Source organism: Apaloderma vittatum, unplaced genomic scaffold, assembly GCF_000703405.1.
Source record: "Apaloderma vittatum isolate BGI_N311 unplaced genomic scaffold, ASM70340v1 scaffold7737, whole genome shotgun sequence".
Lineage (NCBI taxonomy): Eukaryota > Metazoa > Chordata > Aves > Trogoniformes > Trogonidae > Apaloderma > Apaloderma vittatum.
The window spans coordinates 73,010-91,649 of NW_009725625.1; the positions used below are offsets into that span (position 1 = coordinate 73,010).

The 18,640-nt window shown below is 38.1% G+C and overlaps 1 protein-coding gene across 4 annotated transcripts in view; it reads right to left on the reverse strand.

Moving 5' to 3' along the window:
• CDK17 (cyclin-dependent kinase 17) overlaps positions 1-18,640 on the reverse strand; it is a 55,534-nt gene that overhangs the window by 27,991 nt on the left and 8,903 nt on the right. For 2 of the 4 annotated variants that reach the window (XM_009872962.1, XM_009872961.1), the window contains 2 exons: positions 10,898-11,062; positions 4,424-4,557 (listed from right to left, as the gene is read on the reverse strand). In XM_009872962.1, the coding sequence (XP_009871264.1) occupies positions 4,424-4,557; positions 10,898-11,062 (299 nt within the window). The remainder of the gene's footprint in view (positions 1-4,423; positions 4,558-10,897; positions 11,063-18,640) is intronic. The other 2 variants (XM_009872963.1, XM_009872964.1) reach the window with 2 other exon arrangements.

Sequence of the window (18,640 nt, forward strand, 5' to 3'; positions counted from 1 at the left end):
CCCCCCAAGGGAGAATTACACCCTCTAGCAGCATGGTAGGAGCAGCCCGATCTGGAACAGGCTCCTGTCACCAGTGTGACAGTCGGATGGATAAGAACTGTTCTCAGGATAAAATATCTGGGAAACAGGCTGGTGAACAGTGGGTTATGGCCCTCTGCCAGTTCACATATGAAGACAGCTTATAGACCTTGGACTTCTGGGAAAGAGAAACAGATGTTTCAATTTGCACAGACTGTATCTCCCTATTCTTTATCCACCGCAGCTCCTAATGAAGCATTCACTACCCAGTGCACGAGCACAGGGCCCCCAGTGAACACTTAAGGCTTGAAATGTGAATTTATATTAATGCATTACTGCCCACATCTTCTTTTCCAGCAAATCAAAGTGAAAACGCTTTAAGCTGTTAACTCCATGATGTGGAAAAGCGTTTCTCATTACATGATGAAAGCATCTACTCTTAAAACAGACACACATATTCATTCTTGGGCTGTACGGCTTCTGGCGCTTCCATATACATGGAATGATTCCATATACATGTTTTGATAAACAGCTTTACTGATTTACTAAGCAATCCTTAATATTAACATGAGGTGAGGAGACATTTTAATTAAAACCTAACGCTGTTTGAAGCCAAATTCCTCTCACAATAGATGCTTGCACCTACTGTCAGCATGGCTCCTGAATGGGGGGAAGGAAGGAGGACGCAAAAAAAAAAGCAACTGCTTTATGGACCATTTGTAGCCTGTGGATTACAGGCAAAATAAACTTTATCTAGGCAACACAATGAGATTCTGGTATGTTCTCTTTGTTTTCCAAGCACACGATAACAAAGAACAATCATTTAGAAAAAATAATCTAGTCCCGCAACTGCAGTGCTGTCGAATTCAGAGGAAAATCCCTATCGTCTCTCTGTTTCTAACAGTCAGCCTGGCCTAAATTTTATGGCAAGTCGGGGGGATGACAAATTGAAAGCTGATAACTCCATGGCTGCTACTGCAGATGAAAAGTTTTCACCCCAGCAGACTCTGCACTGTGGAGCAGGAATCGTTCTCATTGCAGAATCACCACTTCTAATCTAAAATGCTTCATATTTAGGTTATGTTTAAGTAGGAAGATCTCCTATCCAAACCAGCTCAACTTAAGGTTATGATACTTCACCCTTCTATTACTATTGAGATTCTGTTACAACAAACACATTTTTAGTTGCATTTCCCTTGTCTATTTTGCACTTCTCTACCTTCCAGGATATTTCTATATGAAAATTTAAGATATATCAAGTTTTCTTTCCCAACAAAATCTTTCATATACTCTCGATAGGAAGATCTGTCTGCTCTTCAAAAACTTTACAATTTTGTTTGCAGCTCTGAATTATTTAACATTTACAGACAAAGGGCTTTATTTTTATTGTATGATTCACTGCACTAAGAATCAAAATGTGTATTCTAACATACAAAATCTAACTAACACTTGGTATCGGTAATTAATAATTTGATTACAGATTTTAGCAAGCATTATTAAAAAAATCAGTTGTTTTTTTCCATGGGCTACTAATTTTCAGAATTCTAGACAAAGTTCAAGCTCAGCATTAAAAATCTGGTTATACACACAAAGTTCTTAAAAGGAAAAAGGACTATTCCAAGGTTTCAGCTTTACCTGATTAGCTACCATCAAAACAAATTAGGACTTCTGTCAATTCAGCAGAGGGAAACAAACATATACAACCAAGAAATTGTGTACAAAAATAGTACAAATACCATGAATATTGGCCAAACTAAACACCAAAAAAGGACACGGTCAGCATAACAGGCATATTCATCTTAATACGAAGGAATGAGGAATACTGCTTTACCGCATTTATCCAACTTTGTGTATTTTATCAAATACATCCTACAGTTGATTTCAAGTGCAAATAATGACCTCAGCAGACTACAGCAAAAACATTCTATCACATACATACTAATTCACTCTAACCTGTACGTACAGCATACAGCTGTAACTCGTCCTAAATGACTGTAAGGGGAACCTGGCCTCAAGTTACCCAATGATGTCTAGAGACCACAAATCACCACAAGCCAGCAAAATAAAACTGAAATAACAGAAACTTACTGCACAACAGATTGCTTCTTTCTCAAATAATCAAGTTACTACTATTGGACCATGGCACAAACCACCCAAGGTACGCAGGTAAGATTTGGTAGAAGAAGAAACCTTTCCTTGCTTCCCTGAAAGGCCAAGGAAGCAAGCGACCCTGTTCCATGAAGAGCAAAACCAGTAAGACTTTGTTTTCTGTGGATGTACATCTTAAGACTCAAGTCAGTCACTGGTGGATACTGTGGTTTTTAATAAAGGCTGCATTTTTCCTAGCAGTGGATGCATTAGCAATCTCTCCCAATGCAGAGCTTTTTTCCACAGAAATTAATAGAAAATTAGCATCTGAGATTTCTATCCATCTGTGAAAACTGACAGAAAATGACCCATGGGAAAAAAGGAGGAATGAAAGACTGGCACATGATGTAATCGCTTCACGTCTTTTCATATAGGAAACAAGAAAGTCAACTGACAAGATTATCAGAAAGGTATTTTAACCAAATCTACAAGGATTGCTTTTTGTCCTCTGGAATGTACGAACAAGCAAACCCGCCTCCTGCTCTGCTACAAATTACTTACAAGAAGTAAACATAAGTCAAAGCAAAGTCTCTCTCAATGACAGCATTCTTCAAATTCACAAGTGAGAGTGTTCATAGACGCCAGCTTTAAACCTTACTGGAAAAGTCACCTTATCAATACTGAAGTGATTTAGGATAAATGTTAAAATTCTCACTGAATACACATGAATAGCTACCAAAAAATCAGTGCTCTCATTTCCTGAGCTAGTCAATGAAGAAATAATGTCAATTACAACAACCAGGAGCAAGCATTTGGAATTTGGAGACAAAACAAAAAATAGCATTGGATAAACAATTGTAAATAAAAGTTTCCCAAAGCCGCTTAAACAGTAATATCAGAATTATTTCACAAATAAAGAGGCCAATGAAAAGATGATTTTATTTGACACCTTCCCAAAAATTACATAGGACTTTCCTGAACTTTAATAACTATTCCTGAGTTCTTTTGTAATATCTTGTAGGGTTTCTTAAAAGAGAATCCTTTAATGGTTCTTAGTCCTCTCTGAAAAACTTGACACGTTTTCATTTCAGTTTGTTAATTTCATTATGTATCACTAATTTCCCTACTCGTTTCCTGTTCTAAATGTGCATTTCAAAATGAACAGGAAACAAACAATGACCAAAATTGAAAAAACCCTTTTAAATGATTTATTTCCTTGATTTTAGCTTGTCCAGCATACATTTTAACGTGCAAGTTTTCACAATTACTTTTTTTCTTAATCTAAGCATTCTGCGTAAATCAATAGGCCCATCTTAGTTCTCCCAAGTAAATGGTTTAACAGTCCTTAGATCAAAGCCGAGATTTAACGTATAAATTTAGGAATCTGAAGACAAAACCTCTGAGGTGCAAGAAACTATATAAATAATTATACAGCTAATTCACAAGTTCTTGGAATCGTATCAGCATTACATGCTTGAAGTCTTGGAATTCCAAGCATAACGGAACGCCCCACAAATAAAAAAAAAATCTGGCATGTACACCCTACTGTAATTTATCCAGATCTGCTTCCCCAATCCTGTACATGATACCAGGCTTTGAGTGAAGACTGAAAATCTTACAAACCACGCATATCAGTATGTATGCTATAAAGCAGCAACTACAGAATTTTTCATGCTTCTGCAACAAAGGCATCATTATAACTGCAACATTAATACACACAAGAAACAGAGAAGTGTTCTGTTTTTCTTCACCAAGGGAAATGACAACAAAGCAAGCACAAGGGTGGCTAGTATTCATAATGAGACTCATAAATAAAGGAAATTACGTGCACAGTTACTCATAAGGTACTTTTCCTCCTTTTGTTTACCATCCTGTAAAGTTCCGTTCATTAAAAAACAGGAAGAGAGGGAAAGGCTGAAGCAGTCAGGACCATTGCTGCCGTCGCGTTAGATTTACAAAGAGTAGAAAACAGTTCAAAGTAAAAAATGTCTGAATTATGTAACTCCTTGAATATATTAACTGAATTGTAGAGAATGCACAATTAAATACAACTAAAACACTACACTTAAATTCTTCTCAAAAATTCCAATTTGCAAAATATATTCAGACTTTCAAAATTAACACAGCATGCTGCTCAATGCAGGACACCCATCTGATTTCTGTGTGATAAATGGAGACAGAAATTTAAATAATATTAAAATGGTGCTCTGTGCAAGAACAGTCACAGTTAACGAAGACAATCAGTTAAAACAAACAACTAAAGCAACTGGCAACTCTCTTGTCAATTTAAATGATCCGTATATGAAAAATAAATTACCTCCATTGAGATTCGTCTGTGTATCCGGTTTCTGAGACAAACACCTGTGGGAGACTGAACTTCATCGGAGGATGTTCCAGAAGCTTGGTCACTTTCACCATCTGACCCCATTTTCAGATTTTCATGAACAATATCTTAAAAATAATCCAAAGGTTTGAACACAGTTACTCAGTATTCCACCAAACGTCTTTCTTGCACAAGTGGAAAACAATTGCATTGTTACTGTGCATTGGGTTATACGGCAGAATCAAAGATTCATCACAGTTATGGTAGTCTTGACACAATTTTTACGGCTCAGGAATCAAAACAAACAGGATTACTTTACAGGATTTCCACACAAACTTTATTATTACTTTTCTTATTTGGTTTGCAGCAGATCTCCATTTTCCAAAACCAAAGACAGGCAGTCCAATCCCAGTTTGAATTCCTAGAAGCCACTTTCCCCTCACAGCTTCAACTCCCAAACTTTCTCACTACGTCTTCTCTGTTGGCTGCTCTTGGATATAAAACGTTACTGAGATTATTTAACATTTTCCAGTCAGACTTCCTGATGTTAGCAACGTAAATGCATCTTTGGAAGATTCAAAAAACCTGAGAGGTACAGATACTATTTTCAGAACTATGGAAACTTCAGCTAAAAAAACTCACTGGTGCGCACATGTGGAAGAAGGAGATGTATCCAGACTGTCTAAAGGGCACCCTACAACATACAACTGGATTCAGCAGGGGACCTGATATTTAGAAGCAATGAAGGGACAATTGTGACCTTAGGGGGGAAAATTCATGTAACAGACTGAGTCATGGTATGCTGCAGATCATCTTGCTAAATGCAATTGGCACTTTAAACACAGTCCTGCAGATTCATGCACACCAACAGTTTATGTGTTATTATGTATATACATGTACGTCACTTTTAAGCACCCCAGGATCTTCCAGACTTTGGAAGGCAAACACCTTCCAAATGTTGAACGAACAAAGAGAAGATCAAGGTGGTGTCATTGATAACATAAAGAGCTAAATGACTTGCAAAAGGGCACATGATGGGAAATTGGTCATATCAGCAACTCACTATGAGTAATGCTCTGTCATGACCTCTGAAATATTTAAACTCCAAATTACTAAAGAGATTAAATACTTATATGTATAAAGGAGCTGCTTCAAAAGACACTAATTTCCCTGCCCTCTCCTGCATTATCTTGTAAAGGGTAAAAGAGAGAATTCTGAGGAACAACTAAAAATCTCAGAACTAAAAAATTCTAAAAATTGTAAAAAATGCCAATATTAGGAAAACACACAGAGCTCCATTCAGCCTTACCACCAACGTAACTGAAAATATTTAACATTTGCACAGCATTACAGAAAAAAAAGAAAAAAAAAAAAAGGAAAGAGCAGCAGGCAAGAAAGCTGGATTTTCTAAAAGAACCTTTAGGCCAATGTTTGGTTATCAGCAGATCTTCTACAATGTTTGTCTAGTTTGGCTCACACAGAGCCACGCAGACCTCAAAGGATCAAGTTCTTCCTGAGTGCAAAAAAAATTTCCTTTTACAGAAAACAGAATGGATATAAAAAAAACTTATAAGGTATTGGCACCTGTATTTTAACTTAAGGTACTGTAATTAAACACATTAAGTGTGCATCTCACACACAAAGTAAATCTTCTAGCTGTAAGGTGGATCTAAATTGGATTTTGACTAAAAACCCACATTGCACCAGAATTTTCCCTGCAAGTTATGCTCAGATTTGTACTGAACAAGAAAAAAAAAAAAGATGCACTCTTTGCATTGCAAGAAGCAATCTTCTGGTTTCAAACAAAGTAAATACTCATCAGTGCTTCGAAAGGCATGGTAGTATGAACCAAGGAAGATTTTCAGAAAGTGGTCGCTAAAGATCAGTCTCAACCTTAAGCTAAGCAGACAAAACATGACTTTTTTTGCCAAGTCTCTAAGAATTCTCTCTCATTCTCTCTAGTGACTTGTTATCTGTCCTTTTAAAAATCTCTAACAAACCGTAGGAAATTATTTTTAGTAATATAAAAGCATTATTCCAAACACTATTTGCAGCAAAGCTGTTACACCAGCATTGTTGAATCTAGTAAACAGCACATTCACCCTATCAGTTCTTTATTAAAGAATTACTCTTCTGAGAGGTCATTTAATGCATTTTAACCATTACAGTTCTCAAGATTCTGTCTGTAAAATTAAGTGTAACAGCTACTGAGAATTGTTGCCCAATCTATTTATCCTCATGTTAGTACAAGCCCATTGTTTGAGCCCCAAAGTCTATTTTCTTTAGAGAAGCTAGACAAGGAACAGTTACCTGTCACGAAATAAGACTGATGAAATTAAAGTATTGTGTTTTAAACTATGGAGAAATTACATCATTTCTTTCTTTAAAAGATTGGTATTTATTAAAGTAATCATGTGACTGATACTGTCACACTTACCTTAAAATACAATGTTCAATGCACAAAAGCGTAGGTATTGTAAAATAACTATTAAAAAACGGCACTTTGAAATGCAACACTCAAAACTACAAAGAGCATCCTAGTCGACAAAGACAATTCTGCTAAGACTATCTACGCAGTAATTCACAACTAAAGACTATTTCAAGAATCAGTAATATAAACCCACAGATCTGGGGCAGGTAATTTAGCTACAAAAAGATTTTGCTCTTTATAGATCAGGAATGCAAAGACAAAGCGTGTCTGTACTGCTCAAGACTAAAAATGCAGTATTTCAGACTTAAACAAGATGTCTTTTTTGAATGCTGCTGTGATACGATTAATTCTGGTAAGTCTGGGAAAGCTAAGTACCCATAACCATAAGGGTTTAAGCAGCATAATGGCTGTGGCATCCAAAAATCTATCATTAAGCAGCTGTTTGAATTTCTGATTGGCTAAATACCAACTGCTCCTATCTATAAAGGTTTGCAGGTGTTTTAATTACATTCTAAATAGGGATACTTTTAAGCTTTTAAAAAATATCTTGACTGTGTTATCATCTAACATAAATGTGTCCTTTTGTTTTATTCAATTAAAAAGGCATTAGCAGAGCCTTATGTTCATTATTTTAATAGCATAAACCCAGGAATAAGGCATTAACCTAGTCATTTTAATAATTTTATACAGGTGCATGATGATAATATTTGATTAAGTAACGAAGAGAGTCATCCAAATATTTCCTTAATTTCACAAAAGCTTTTCTATAGGCAAGTTCACCTGCATCAAAACCAGCTTGCAAGGTCTTCAGAGGTTTTAATGGTTCAGTATTTTATTGCTTCACTGAATACCCAAGCCACTCTCTTTACATGGGTATTTATTTTAATGTACTCTGCACATCTAATTAAATATCCAGTATGGCCACGTAATGAAAAGCTGTAGGTGATGGCAGAAAAACTACGGAAGTACACTTAAAAGAAAATGCTGTCGTCATTTACACTGTGAGGAATGCGCCACAGAAGAAATTAATGCAGGGAACCTACAGCGCAGCAAATGAGACGTCCTCTAAGTGAGCTAAAATAATATCCAGTGATTAGTCAGTAGTGAGTCAGGCTGTATGATCCTTCTATCTTATTCCACATGATTACAAGAATAACCATGTGGCTTGCATACTGGATTCCTCCCAACGTGCGCTTTTCCAAAGCTTACTTTTCTCTGAAGTGGCTACATTTTATGATGAGTTTCACTAACAACAAGTCAAACTGAGGAAAGCCATTGCCTTGCTGTTAGCATTATCATCTATGAAATCTGCACACAAACATCATTCCTTTCAATTCCAGTGTTTATGACAAAGAAACAAAACTTCTCTGTAACTGTATTAATACAACTGGCAAAAGCAGGGATAAACTCTTCTCTGGCTGCTACTGAGGTTCACAAGAAGGGTCAGCTTCAGTTGACTTTGTACGCTTCCAGCATTTCTCCCATGTTCCCAGTAAGATAAGTACGAAACAAGGACAGCTAAATTGGCTCTGCGTTGAACCAGGTCAGGTCCAAAAAGGGTTCATTAGCTCTGGTTCCATCATGGACAGCAGTTGTCAAATGCTTCTGGAGGTGCAAGACTTTAGAAGCTACATACATATATACAAGCTAAAAAAAAGTCAGCTAGACCTTCACTCACATCAGTGGCATGGCTTGTTCACAATTTGGCCTGAGAATCATCTAAGTTATTTAAAATCATCACAATACTGAATACTAAATTAAAAATTACTACAAAATTTTAAGCGAAGTCACATTTTTTAGAGATCAGTTCAGCATTTTAGCCTTTACAAAACATTTTACCAAACGACTAAAGTTAACAGAGCTGTTTTCATGTAGAAATTCTTTTAAATGTATTTTGGCATTTTATAAGCTATCGCAACAGCAGGAACTCATGTTCAGTGCTCTGAAAGGAAATAAAACCTCAAAACCTTCTCAGGCTTCTCAACCAATTTTTCTATTGATAATCTCATTCAAAAATAAGCACCATGAAGATGCACCTGTGGCAGGTCTCATTTTAATCCATTTTTGAGCCAAATGACCATCCTATAGCTGCCGTAATTCTGTGATATATCAAGGATATCTCCCTGATAACATTTTTCCACTACTGGAATTGAGGAAAAAGTGGAAAGAAAAGAGGATGAACGAAGAAAGCAAAGAAAACAAAAACTCTCACGTAGTGTAGCATATTTGATTATTTCATTCTGATTCCGTCATCCCAACGGACAAAACCTCAGCATCCTGCTGAGTAATAACCGTTCTCATGTGGCAGGAACAAAAGAAGGAAAGATGTGAAGGAGGAGCAGAAAGATCCTTAGTAATTATGCTTGTACTTGTGTCATCTACCCCTAGACCGTATGTACAAGTAGCTTAAACTTTCATCAAATGAGGAGAAAAAACCAACAACTGGTATTGTAAATGGCATCACTACATCCAAAGCCAAAAGACGTGTTTAACAAACACATACGTACACTCTCAGTAAATCTATTCTGTACTGCTTCAATGAAATTACAAATTCTCCAGGAATCTCTAGCTATTTAAATCATGTTATAGTAACACTTTCTACAGACCAACATATTAAAAATGTGAGTGCTATTTCTACATTTGATCATCTATAAAACTTGATCACCCAGGAAAAATAAAACTAATGGCATTCTTTGGCAATACTTATAAAATAAAATAAAATATTTATAAAACTGAGGAAACTGGAAAATCATTAAAAGAATTTTCCTTTTGTAAAGCTGATTTGAACTTCATACTGAAATTTTGAAGTGGAATCAGTTAGTGGTAAATTCATAATCAAAAAAGCTATGGAAATTTTTTAAGGGCAACACAGAAGAAGTATAAATCTTTGCTGTTCCTCTAAAACAGTGTATATACATCTGATTTGAGAAACAATCCATACAAGACAAAATATTCTAACCAAGAGAGATTTATATATAGTATTATATATATAGTATTATTTACTTTTGGGGGGGGGAGTTGAAACAGTTAAGATTCCTGGCAACTTAAGAAAAGCTTGGCTGTGCAAAAAGAAAAAAAAAAACATTAAATATATAGGAACTGATAAAGTAGTCAGACCATGCACATTAAAATCTGTTTTCTTCTGTGATAATAACAGCTGACAGCCCATTCAAGAGGATAGAATTATTTTTTTTCAGTTTGAATGGTAGCACAAACAGTAAAAAGGCAAGGTTTTGAACATGGAAAGCGGTATTACAGCAGAGTAGGATATAAGCAGTTTGACTACTATCTTGAAGACTTATAGCTTAATCCTAAAGGAGATCAGTTTATCACACATTTCTAAAGGAGGGCAGAAGACTGGAAATATCATAGAATACTAATTAAATTTTGACTTGCTCTCATTTTCTAATATCAATTAATTAAGCATAATTTAAGATAACATAAAAGCAGGGTAAAACATTAATGGTGACTGGAGGCAGCAACATGACAAATTACTTGAAGGAGAAGAAAAAAATTTCTGTAACTTATTTGCCTCATGGAACCACAAATGTAGCTTGGGACCACAACAAAAAGCTAATTATAGTTGAACGGCCTTAATTAATCACTGAATAAAGCAATTTTTTTCTTACAATAATAAAAAGTCCAAGTAATATACCAGTTCATTTTAAATTCCACATATGATTATCCTCTGGTTTTACCATATTCAATTTACTGTAGTTTTCACCAATGCTTAAGGGAGATGGACACACATGTTTCTCGCAAACTGTTAAGAAAGTTATTTTGTAACTTTTTAAACTTTGCAACTTGCCAAAAATTTATGGGTCGCTTCTGTGTGTTCTTGAAATTGCTTTTTTCCTGAAAATCTTAAGAGACATTCAGTACCTTAAAAACAAGTTTCTGTAACAACTCCAGAAAGAGATTACTGCATTCCCAGAGATTTATGAAAGCATTAGAGTAACTGTATCTCTGACTAAGAATCAATACAGACATTATTCTACACATAAAAACGAATTTAAACAAACAATGTAGTAAATTACCTAATCTGCTTCCATTTCTGGGCATTGCCATGAAAGAGCCGAGGCTGCCCCCTATGACGCTATGTGGTCTCCGTAAAGGGGGCTTCTTGAAAGATCCTGTGTACTGGTGGAGAAATGAGTGCATGCTGTGAGACGTTGGAGGCCTGCCATTCTTCACAATGGGCTCTACAATTCACAATGGATCATAATATTCATTCCCACAAGCACGCAGAAGTGTCAGGAACATGCCAGAAGTGAAAAAAAAAGGAAAAAAACAAGAAAAAAAGAAAAAAAAAGGAAAAAAAAAGGAAAAAAACAGTTACTAAACAGGAAATCACCACTTTGATAAGATTCTCTTTCAGACTAACAGTTGAGCATCACACTACTGCCATTTATCTCCTAGCAAATTAATACAAATCACAGCATTAAGCATTACCCAAGATTCATTTAATGAAATTCTGCTATTATGCTTCTGGATCAGTAAATTACTTGAATATACAGTCTAAAAACATGAATAAAAACAGAATGTAGCTTTTTATGTAGGTACAATTATTTTCTTCTGAATCAATGACTTGTCTTATTGCACAATGTTTCATCTGTACTATAATTTAAACAGACTGGCTGTTAGATCAACTCACATGATGAGCAAATTCAATCGCAAGCCTTTAGAAACACTCTCCCTCTCAAAATTCTTGAGGGGCTATAGCAGCAAGGCCCTGCTACTGGCAGTCCTTGCAAGCAAACATACCTGTCTATACTCACCAGAGCAGACAAGCCATAATTAAAGTTACTAACTGAAAAGGACATCAGAATAATTACAGAATAATTAAGAATCCAATGACTTTTTTTGGCTCACTTCATTGTACTTAGACTTAAAACCACAACTGTAAGACTTTAATTATTTCTGACAAACACTTTCTAAAACAAAACATTAGAAATTTTAAAATCTTCTACACAAACGTAATCTTATATACAAACATGCACAGAAAATGAGTGTGTGTGTTCTCTCAGCAGCCTGACCCCGCACACATGGACTAACACTCAACGACTGCGAGGGTACTAGAAGCAGCGTAACTCTAAAAATAAGGGGATTTTTACCCCAACAAGAAGCAGAACAGATGTCAGTTTGTGTTGATTGTCACAAATCTGGACTTAGCAGAACCATCAATGAAGTTATTCATACAAGAAACTGAAAAGGATATACTCTCACTAAAGAAAAGCTACCCAGAGATCAGTTACCCAGCGGCTACATACAAGCCCTATCCCCGTACCAGGAAAATGACGGGAAGATATGCCCAAGGAACACTTTAGATTCCAGTAATTTTATTTTCCCATTGTTTGATTCTTATTACCATTACAGATTCCTGTTTGTCTGGCATGGTTCAGAAGATAGAAAAGGCAGCCGCGTGTTGAGCAACCACAGCCCAAGTGTTCCTGAATTCAGGAGGCTCCTCCTGAGGAGGTTCAGAAGCGGCTGCTCCTGAGGTGTAACGTGGCCGGGATCTGCTCAGAGCGCCTCGTAACCCTCCTGGGACAGGGAGCAGCCTCCAATGCTATTTCATCACCCCTAACATACAGTCTCACATGCAGGGATCCCAAAAATCTTGCCTTCCCTTCCAAAAATAAGAGAAGAACATAGCTAGAAGTTATTTTATGGAAAGCAGAATTTCAATGGTGGAGAAAAGTGACAACAAACATCTAATAACCTAAGGAAAACAGGAACCTGAAGGGAAATCCCTCCCTCCTCACATGTACAAAAACCTTTTGGATATGTTACTATGATTGATCTAAAGCAAAGGGACAGAAGTAGACAGACCTAACTACCCGAGGAGAGGCTAATGACTTAATAATTACAAAAGGGATTTTTGTATATAAACATGAATAATATAGTAAGATCAAAAAATCACTTCAACTCATCTGCTACAGGAAAAAAACAAAAGCCAAAAAAAAAGTTTCAGGCAGAAAGAATGTGAAAGGACACACCATCACTGTTCCAGTTAGCACCCTGCATAAACATAGCTTCAAAGTGGGTGAACAGGAGGAAAAACACAGCGTACGTCTCTGTGTATGTTCATGAAGTACGATCACCACCTCTACTTTCAAAATTCTGCCCATCTCTGTCCCAAGCGCTTGTTTCTAACCCACTGCATCACCCCTCTTGATCTAAGGGTGGTATCAGCCTCATCGCTGTGTGCCTTCAACAGCAGATCGACGCCAGGGCAGCAGGCAGCAAACTCCCCATCGATCTACTGATCTTTCACTACTTCCACACGAGAGGAAACAGCTTCACGTACAGCAAAACTACTGCTTTTGCTTTTTAGACATTAGAATCTGCTTTCTAACTGTCTTACTAATCTTTGATTTGTATTTGATCTAGTTTCTAGACTAAAAGCCTCACCTTGAGTACACACACTACTGAACGAAACAATGGTAACACTGAAAATCCCAAAACCCGATGATGAGTACAGTTTGTTCTGTTGAGGCAGTCACCACCAGTCAGTAACTGATGCTCAGTGGGTTTTAGAGATAGTTTGTGTGATTTTAAAGTTACTACTTCATCCAGCGTGCATTCCTGTGTGGCTGCCCTAAGCGATCCTGCTCTGCCAGGGGGGTTGGACGAGATCATCTCTAGAGGTCCCTTCCAACCCCGAACACGCTGGGATTCTGTGATTTGTATTCCTTATACAAGCAATAAATAACACACATTAAGCATATCATTCTACTTCATTTTATTTGTTTCTAAAACTATTTTTTAATGAAAAAAGAGAGTCAAAACAGAAATAGGGGTGGGTTTTTTTGGAAACTGTAGGAAGTAAAACTCTTCTCCCTTTGACCAAGCCTTGTTACACCAAGAAAAGCAAAAGGCCCCCAGCTTTTTATTTTGTTTTAAAGTCCTAATAATAAACCTAGAAAGAAAGTTCTGAATTGTTTTTTTTGTTAATATGGAAACGTACCGCTAACAATCTGCATCCAAGTAAACACTGCTTTTCACATCCTAATGAGCGACCGAAGATCATAGAATCATAGAATGGCCTAGGCTGGAAGGGACCTTAGAGATCATTTTAATCCAGCCTCCCTGCCGCCAGGGACGCCACCACTGCCAGGATATGTCTCAGCGAAGGCCTGAGAAGCACCAAAGGTCTCGCAGGGAAGGGGCAGGGCCACAAGGCTGGAAGCAAAGCCCCACCCGCGAGGGTGACGGCGCGCGCTCGGCCGCCCTGGCCACCTGCACCCACCTCAGCACCTTCACAGGAGCTGAGGATCCCAGCACCATCAACCACACCAGGGAGTAGTACACCCACACGGGGACTACAGCTGCAATCACAGAGCACAGGGTTGATGGCTTCCCTTCTACGTTTATGGTTTTGGTCCACTTGTGCTAAAATTAATCTATCTCCACAACTGGGGAGCGCGTAAAAAAGGCCAGAGCTTATGAATGCACTGAATGACTACATAGAGATTGAGTTTTATGTTCCTCACTAACATGACAGTGTGTCGAACACAGATAATTGTTTAAAAAATTTGCTTTCCCCACGCCACTGGTAGATTCACACACATTTTGCAGTTTAAAACAAGATTCCTAAACTACCCTAGCAGATGAAAAGTTCAGGTCGAACGTAAGGATAAACACAGATCACAATAAGCGGCAAATTCATCTCAAAATGAAAGACAAATGGTTGACATCAAACCCAATTATACAGAAATAACTTTTACCATCACAGGCAACTATTACCCTCCCTGTATTGTCTTAAGTACTGTGCTAAATTGTGGAGCTCATTACAAAATTTAGCAACAATAATTTAGGTCATGTAGTAGGACAGGCATAACCACCAACAGACAATGAAATGAAAGTTACAAAAAGTCTCAGATTACTAGTACACTTCTGACTAAGAAAAGCATTAATAGTACTTGCTTGCTTTTTAAAATCCCAGTACACATTAATTCAGAAAAAGGAGGGATCATAAATTATTCTATGATGGTATAACATACAGGTTTATGGTCTAGAAAAGTATTTTCGTTATATATACATAAATTTGCATTGTTGTATGCTAGAAACTTTTGAAGAAACTTTCACATGGATTTTGCGTTGTGCTGCCTCCTCCCTGCAAACATGACAGTAACAGCCAAATGTTGGAACAAATACTGAAAATGATCAAGCAAACTCTTGATGGAAATGAATTTACAAGACAGTTTATTATGATATATTTGGGCACTTACGAGGCAAAAGATTTAAAGAAAGTGCTTTTCAAAATAGTATTTAACTCCCTCTATTTGAAGATCTCTAAGAACTTCCAAAGCTATACTGTTATTTAATTCACTTAAGGTACTAATTTTTTTTGAGGATTATTAGTATGTTGAATCACTACATTTAAAGGATACCCTTAAAGTTTTAACATGTGAATGTAGTGCAACTTCTTGGTCTTGAATAATACGTGTCAAAACTGTGGAAGTTAAATACATTTACTAAATACATCTATAAACTGCTTCTTGTAATTTTATCTCTGTGATTACGGATTTGGTTTGCCTTTAAAAAAATGTTTCCCTGTATAAAACTCACAAACACTCCTTATGTTAACATCCCTGTACTTGATAAATATAACTCAGTAAGTACTCAAAGGAGTAGCTGACACGATGAGGTTGTTTCTGGCAGCACAACAGGTATCGTCATGGTGCTTTTGGTTTAATATTTGGTCAGAGCCAAAAGGAATGACAGAAATTAAGAAGGGAGTAGAAAACCACCACAAAAATCACTCTGCCACTACGTAAGTGTATGGCTCTACCGCAGTTTTGAGTGTCGTCCACGGTTCTCATCCTCCTCTCTCCAACAGGTTAAAGCAGCACAATACACTACAACCCACACACTTGTAGGAGGGCTGAGGAGGGCACCCAGGAATCAGCTGCATCCACCACCTCTGCCGGCACAGGAGGTCACTGAAAAAGCCGCCCCTGGCAGGTCACGTACAGCACACGGAAGCAGTTCCTCAGACGGCGTGGCCGGGGCGAACTCCTCGCCACAGGATGTTACGACTGTCGGAAGCATCTGAGACTCAAAGGGAGACTGAACAAGAAACCTGCTCAGGGTTACCAACTGCACAGAGACTTGCCGAGGTCAGGAGGTCTCTGAACTAGAAATCGGTACAGTACTTTGGGGAAATGGTGTTATATTTTGGGCTCTAGTCTTGATTTGCCTTCAAGTGTCATCCTCAGAGACTGGAGGACAAACAGGCAGAACTCCAGCCATCCTTACCAGTGCAAGACTTCCACAGCACCTGGGCTGTTCGCTCGTGGTGGCTCAATGTTGGCACAAACCTTCCAGTGAGGGCCTTATCAATTACTTATCTGTAGCTGGTTTTCCTCACCCTGCTCTACAATCTGTAATACCAAACTGGTAAAACTTATAAATATGGAAAGAAAGACCTCTCAGTCATCCTTTTTTAATTATATTTGGTCAGTATTTACTATAGTCTCTTATTTTTGGCTAGAAAATCACTTTGCTGTTGACTCATCTTTCAAAAAAATGTCATTTAAATTCTTACAGCTCTTATGCAACCTACTAAGCTATCATGCAAATCAGTCTTTAAATGTGAAAAAAGTTAACTCAAGCATTTTGAATAAGAATACTCAGAAATTTTATACTGATATACAGGATGAACACATGGGTTTCTTCTCAATACTCCTGAACACTTATGAATGTGTCCTGATTTTTTCTTTTTTTTACAAAACATACACATCTATATATACACACACACTTTTTTTTTCAATGCCACATCCATGTTATCTTGCTTAACTACGCATCTTCAGCAAGGCTTAAAATTGGGCAATGCACAGTGACTGTGCACTGTTTTATTACTTGATTTTCAAGTTTGGAGAGCGCTGAGTGGCCAGTTTATTTAATTTGGATCATTTTCTTGTACTTCTCCCATCCCATCATTCAAACTTCCGTTATTATTGGCATAATGCAGAATAACTGCAAACACATCATTCAAAGAAAATATTGTTCAAAATACAACCGGTCTGGCCTACTAATATCTTTAAGACTTGCTAGACCATGTTGCTGATCTCTTTTAGAATACACACATATATTTTAAGGAAATACAGTACCCAGTAAGGTACCACTGTTTTGCTGAGTTTGAAATAATGCCAACACCAATGCCAACAAACATAGAACAGCAAATAACTCAAAAGAGCTACTGAAATCTTTGAATTGTGAAGCGATAGGTATTTATGCTTAAACACAAGGAACGTTGTCAGAGAAGGAAAGAATGCAACAAGGAAAGCCAAGGCCCACCTGGAATTACTTCTGACAAGGAGTATTAAAGACAAGGGTTTTTTTCAGTACATCAGTAGAAAAAGGAAGACTAGGGAAAATGTGGGCCCACTGATGAATAGGATGCACCCACAAGTGCTGGAAGAGCTGGCAGATGTTATTGCTAAGCTGCTCTCCATCATCTTTGAAAGGTCATGGAGAACAGGGGAGGTGCCTGAGGACTGGAGGAAGGCCAGTGTCACTCCAGTCTTCAAAAATGGTAACTCAGGAAAGTACAGGCCGGTTAGTCTTATCTCTGTGCCTGGAAAAGTGATGGAACAAATTGTTCCGTATGTCATCTCTAAACACATGGAAGAAAAGCAGGTTATTGGAAGTGGTCAGCATGGATTCACCAAAGGAAATTCATGTTTGACCAATGTGATAGCCTTCTATAACATCAGGTCTGGCTGGTTAGATGAGGGGACAGCAGTAGATGTAACCTACTTCGACTTCAACAAGGCTTTTGACACCATCTCCCCTAACATCCTCATTAGGAAACTCAGGAAGTGTGGGCTAGATGAGTGGACAGTGAGGTGGTCTGAGACTATCTGAGTGAGTGTTCAGAGGGTCATGATAAACAGTGCAGGGTCGACTTGAAGGCATGTAACCAGTGCTGTTCCCCAGGAGTCAGTACTGAGTCTGGTCTTGTTCAACTTATTCATCAATGCCCTGGATGAGGGGACAGAGTGTAGTTCACTGCTAATACAAAACTGGGAGGAGTGGCTGACACACCAAAGGGCTGTGCTGCCATCCAGCGTGACCTGGACAGGCTAGAAAGTTGGGCAGAGAGGAACCTAATGAGGTTCAATAAGGGCCTGCACCTGGGAAGGAACAACCTCACGTCAGGGGCAGATCTGCTAGAAAGCAGGCCTGAGGAAAAGGATCTTGGAGCCCTGGTAGACAGTAAGTTAACCATGAGCCAGCAATGTGCCCTCATTGTCATGAAAGCCAAGGGTATTCTAGGGTGCATCAAGAAGAGTGTGGCCAGTAGGTCAAGGGAACTCATCGTCTCCCTCTCTTCTGCCCTGGTGAGGTTACATCTGGAATACTGTGTCCAGGTTTGGGCTCCTCAGTTCAAAAGAGACAGGGAACTACTGGAGAGAGTCCAGTGGAGGACAATGAAGATGACTGGGGGACTCAAGCATCTCTCTTAAGAGGAAAGGTTGAGAGAGCTGGGACTGTTCAGTCTGAAGAAGAGAAGGCTGAGAAGAGACCTTATGAACATTTACAAATATCTGAAGGGTGGGTGCAGGGAGGATGGAGCCAGACTCTTTTCAGTAGTGCCCAGTGACAAGAAAAGGGGCACCAGGCACAAACTGGAACATGGGAAGTTCCATCTACACATGAGGACAAACTTCTTTACTGTGAGGGTGACAAAGCACTGGCACAGGCTGCCCAGAGAGGTTGTGGAGGCTCCTTCTCTGGAGACTTTCAAAATCCCCTGGATGCGTTCCTGT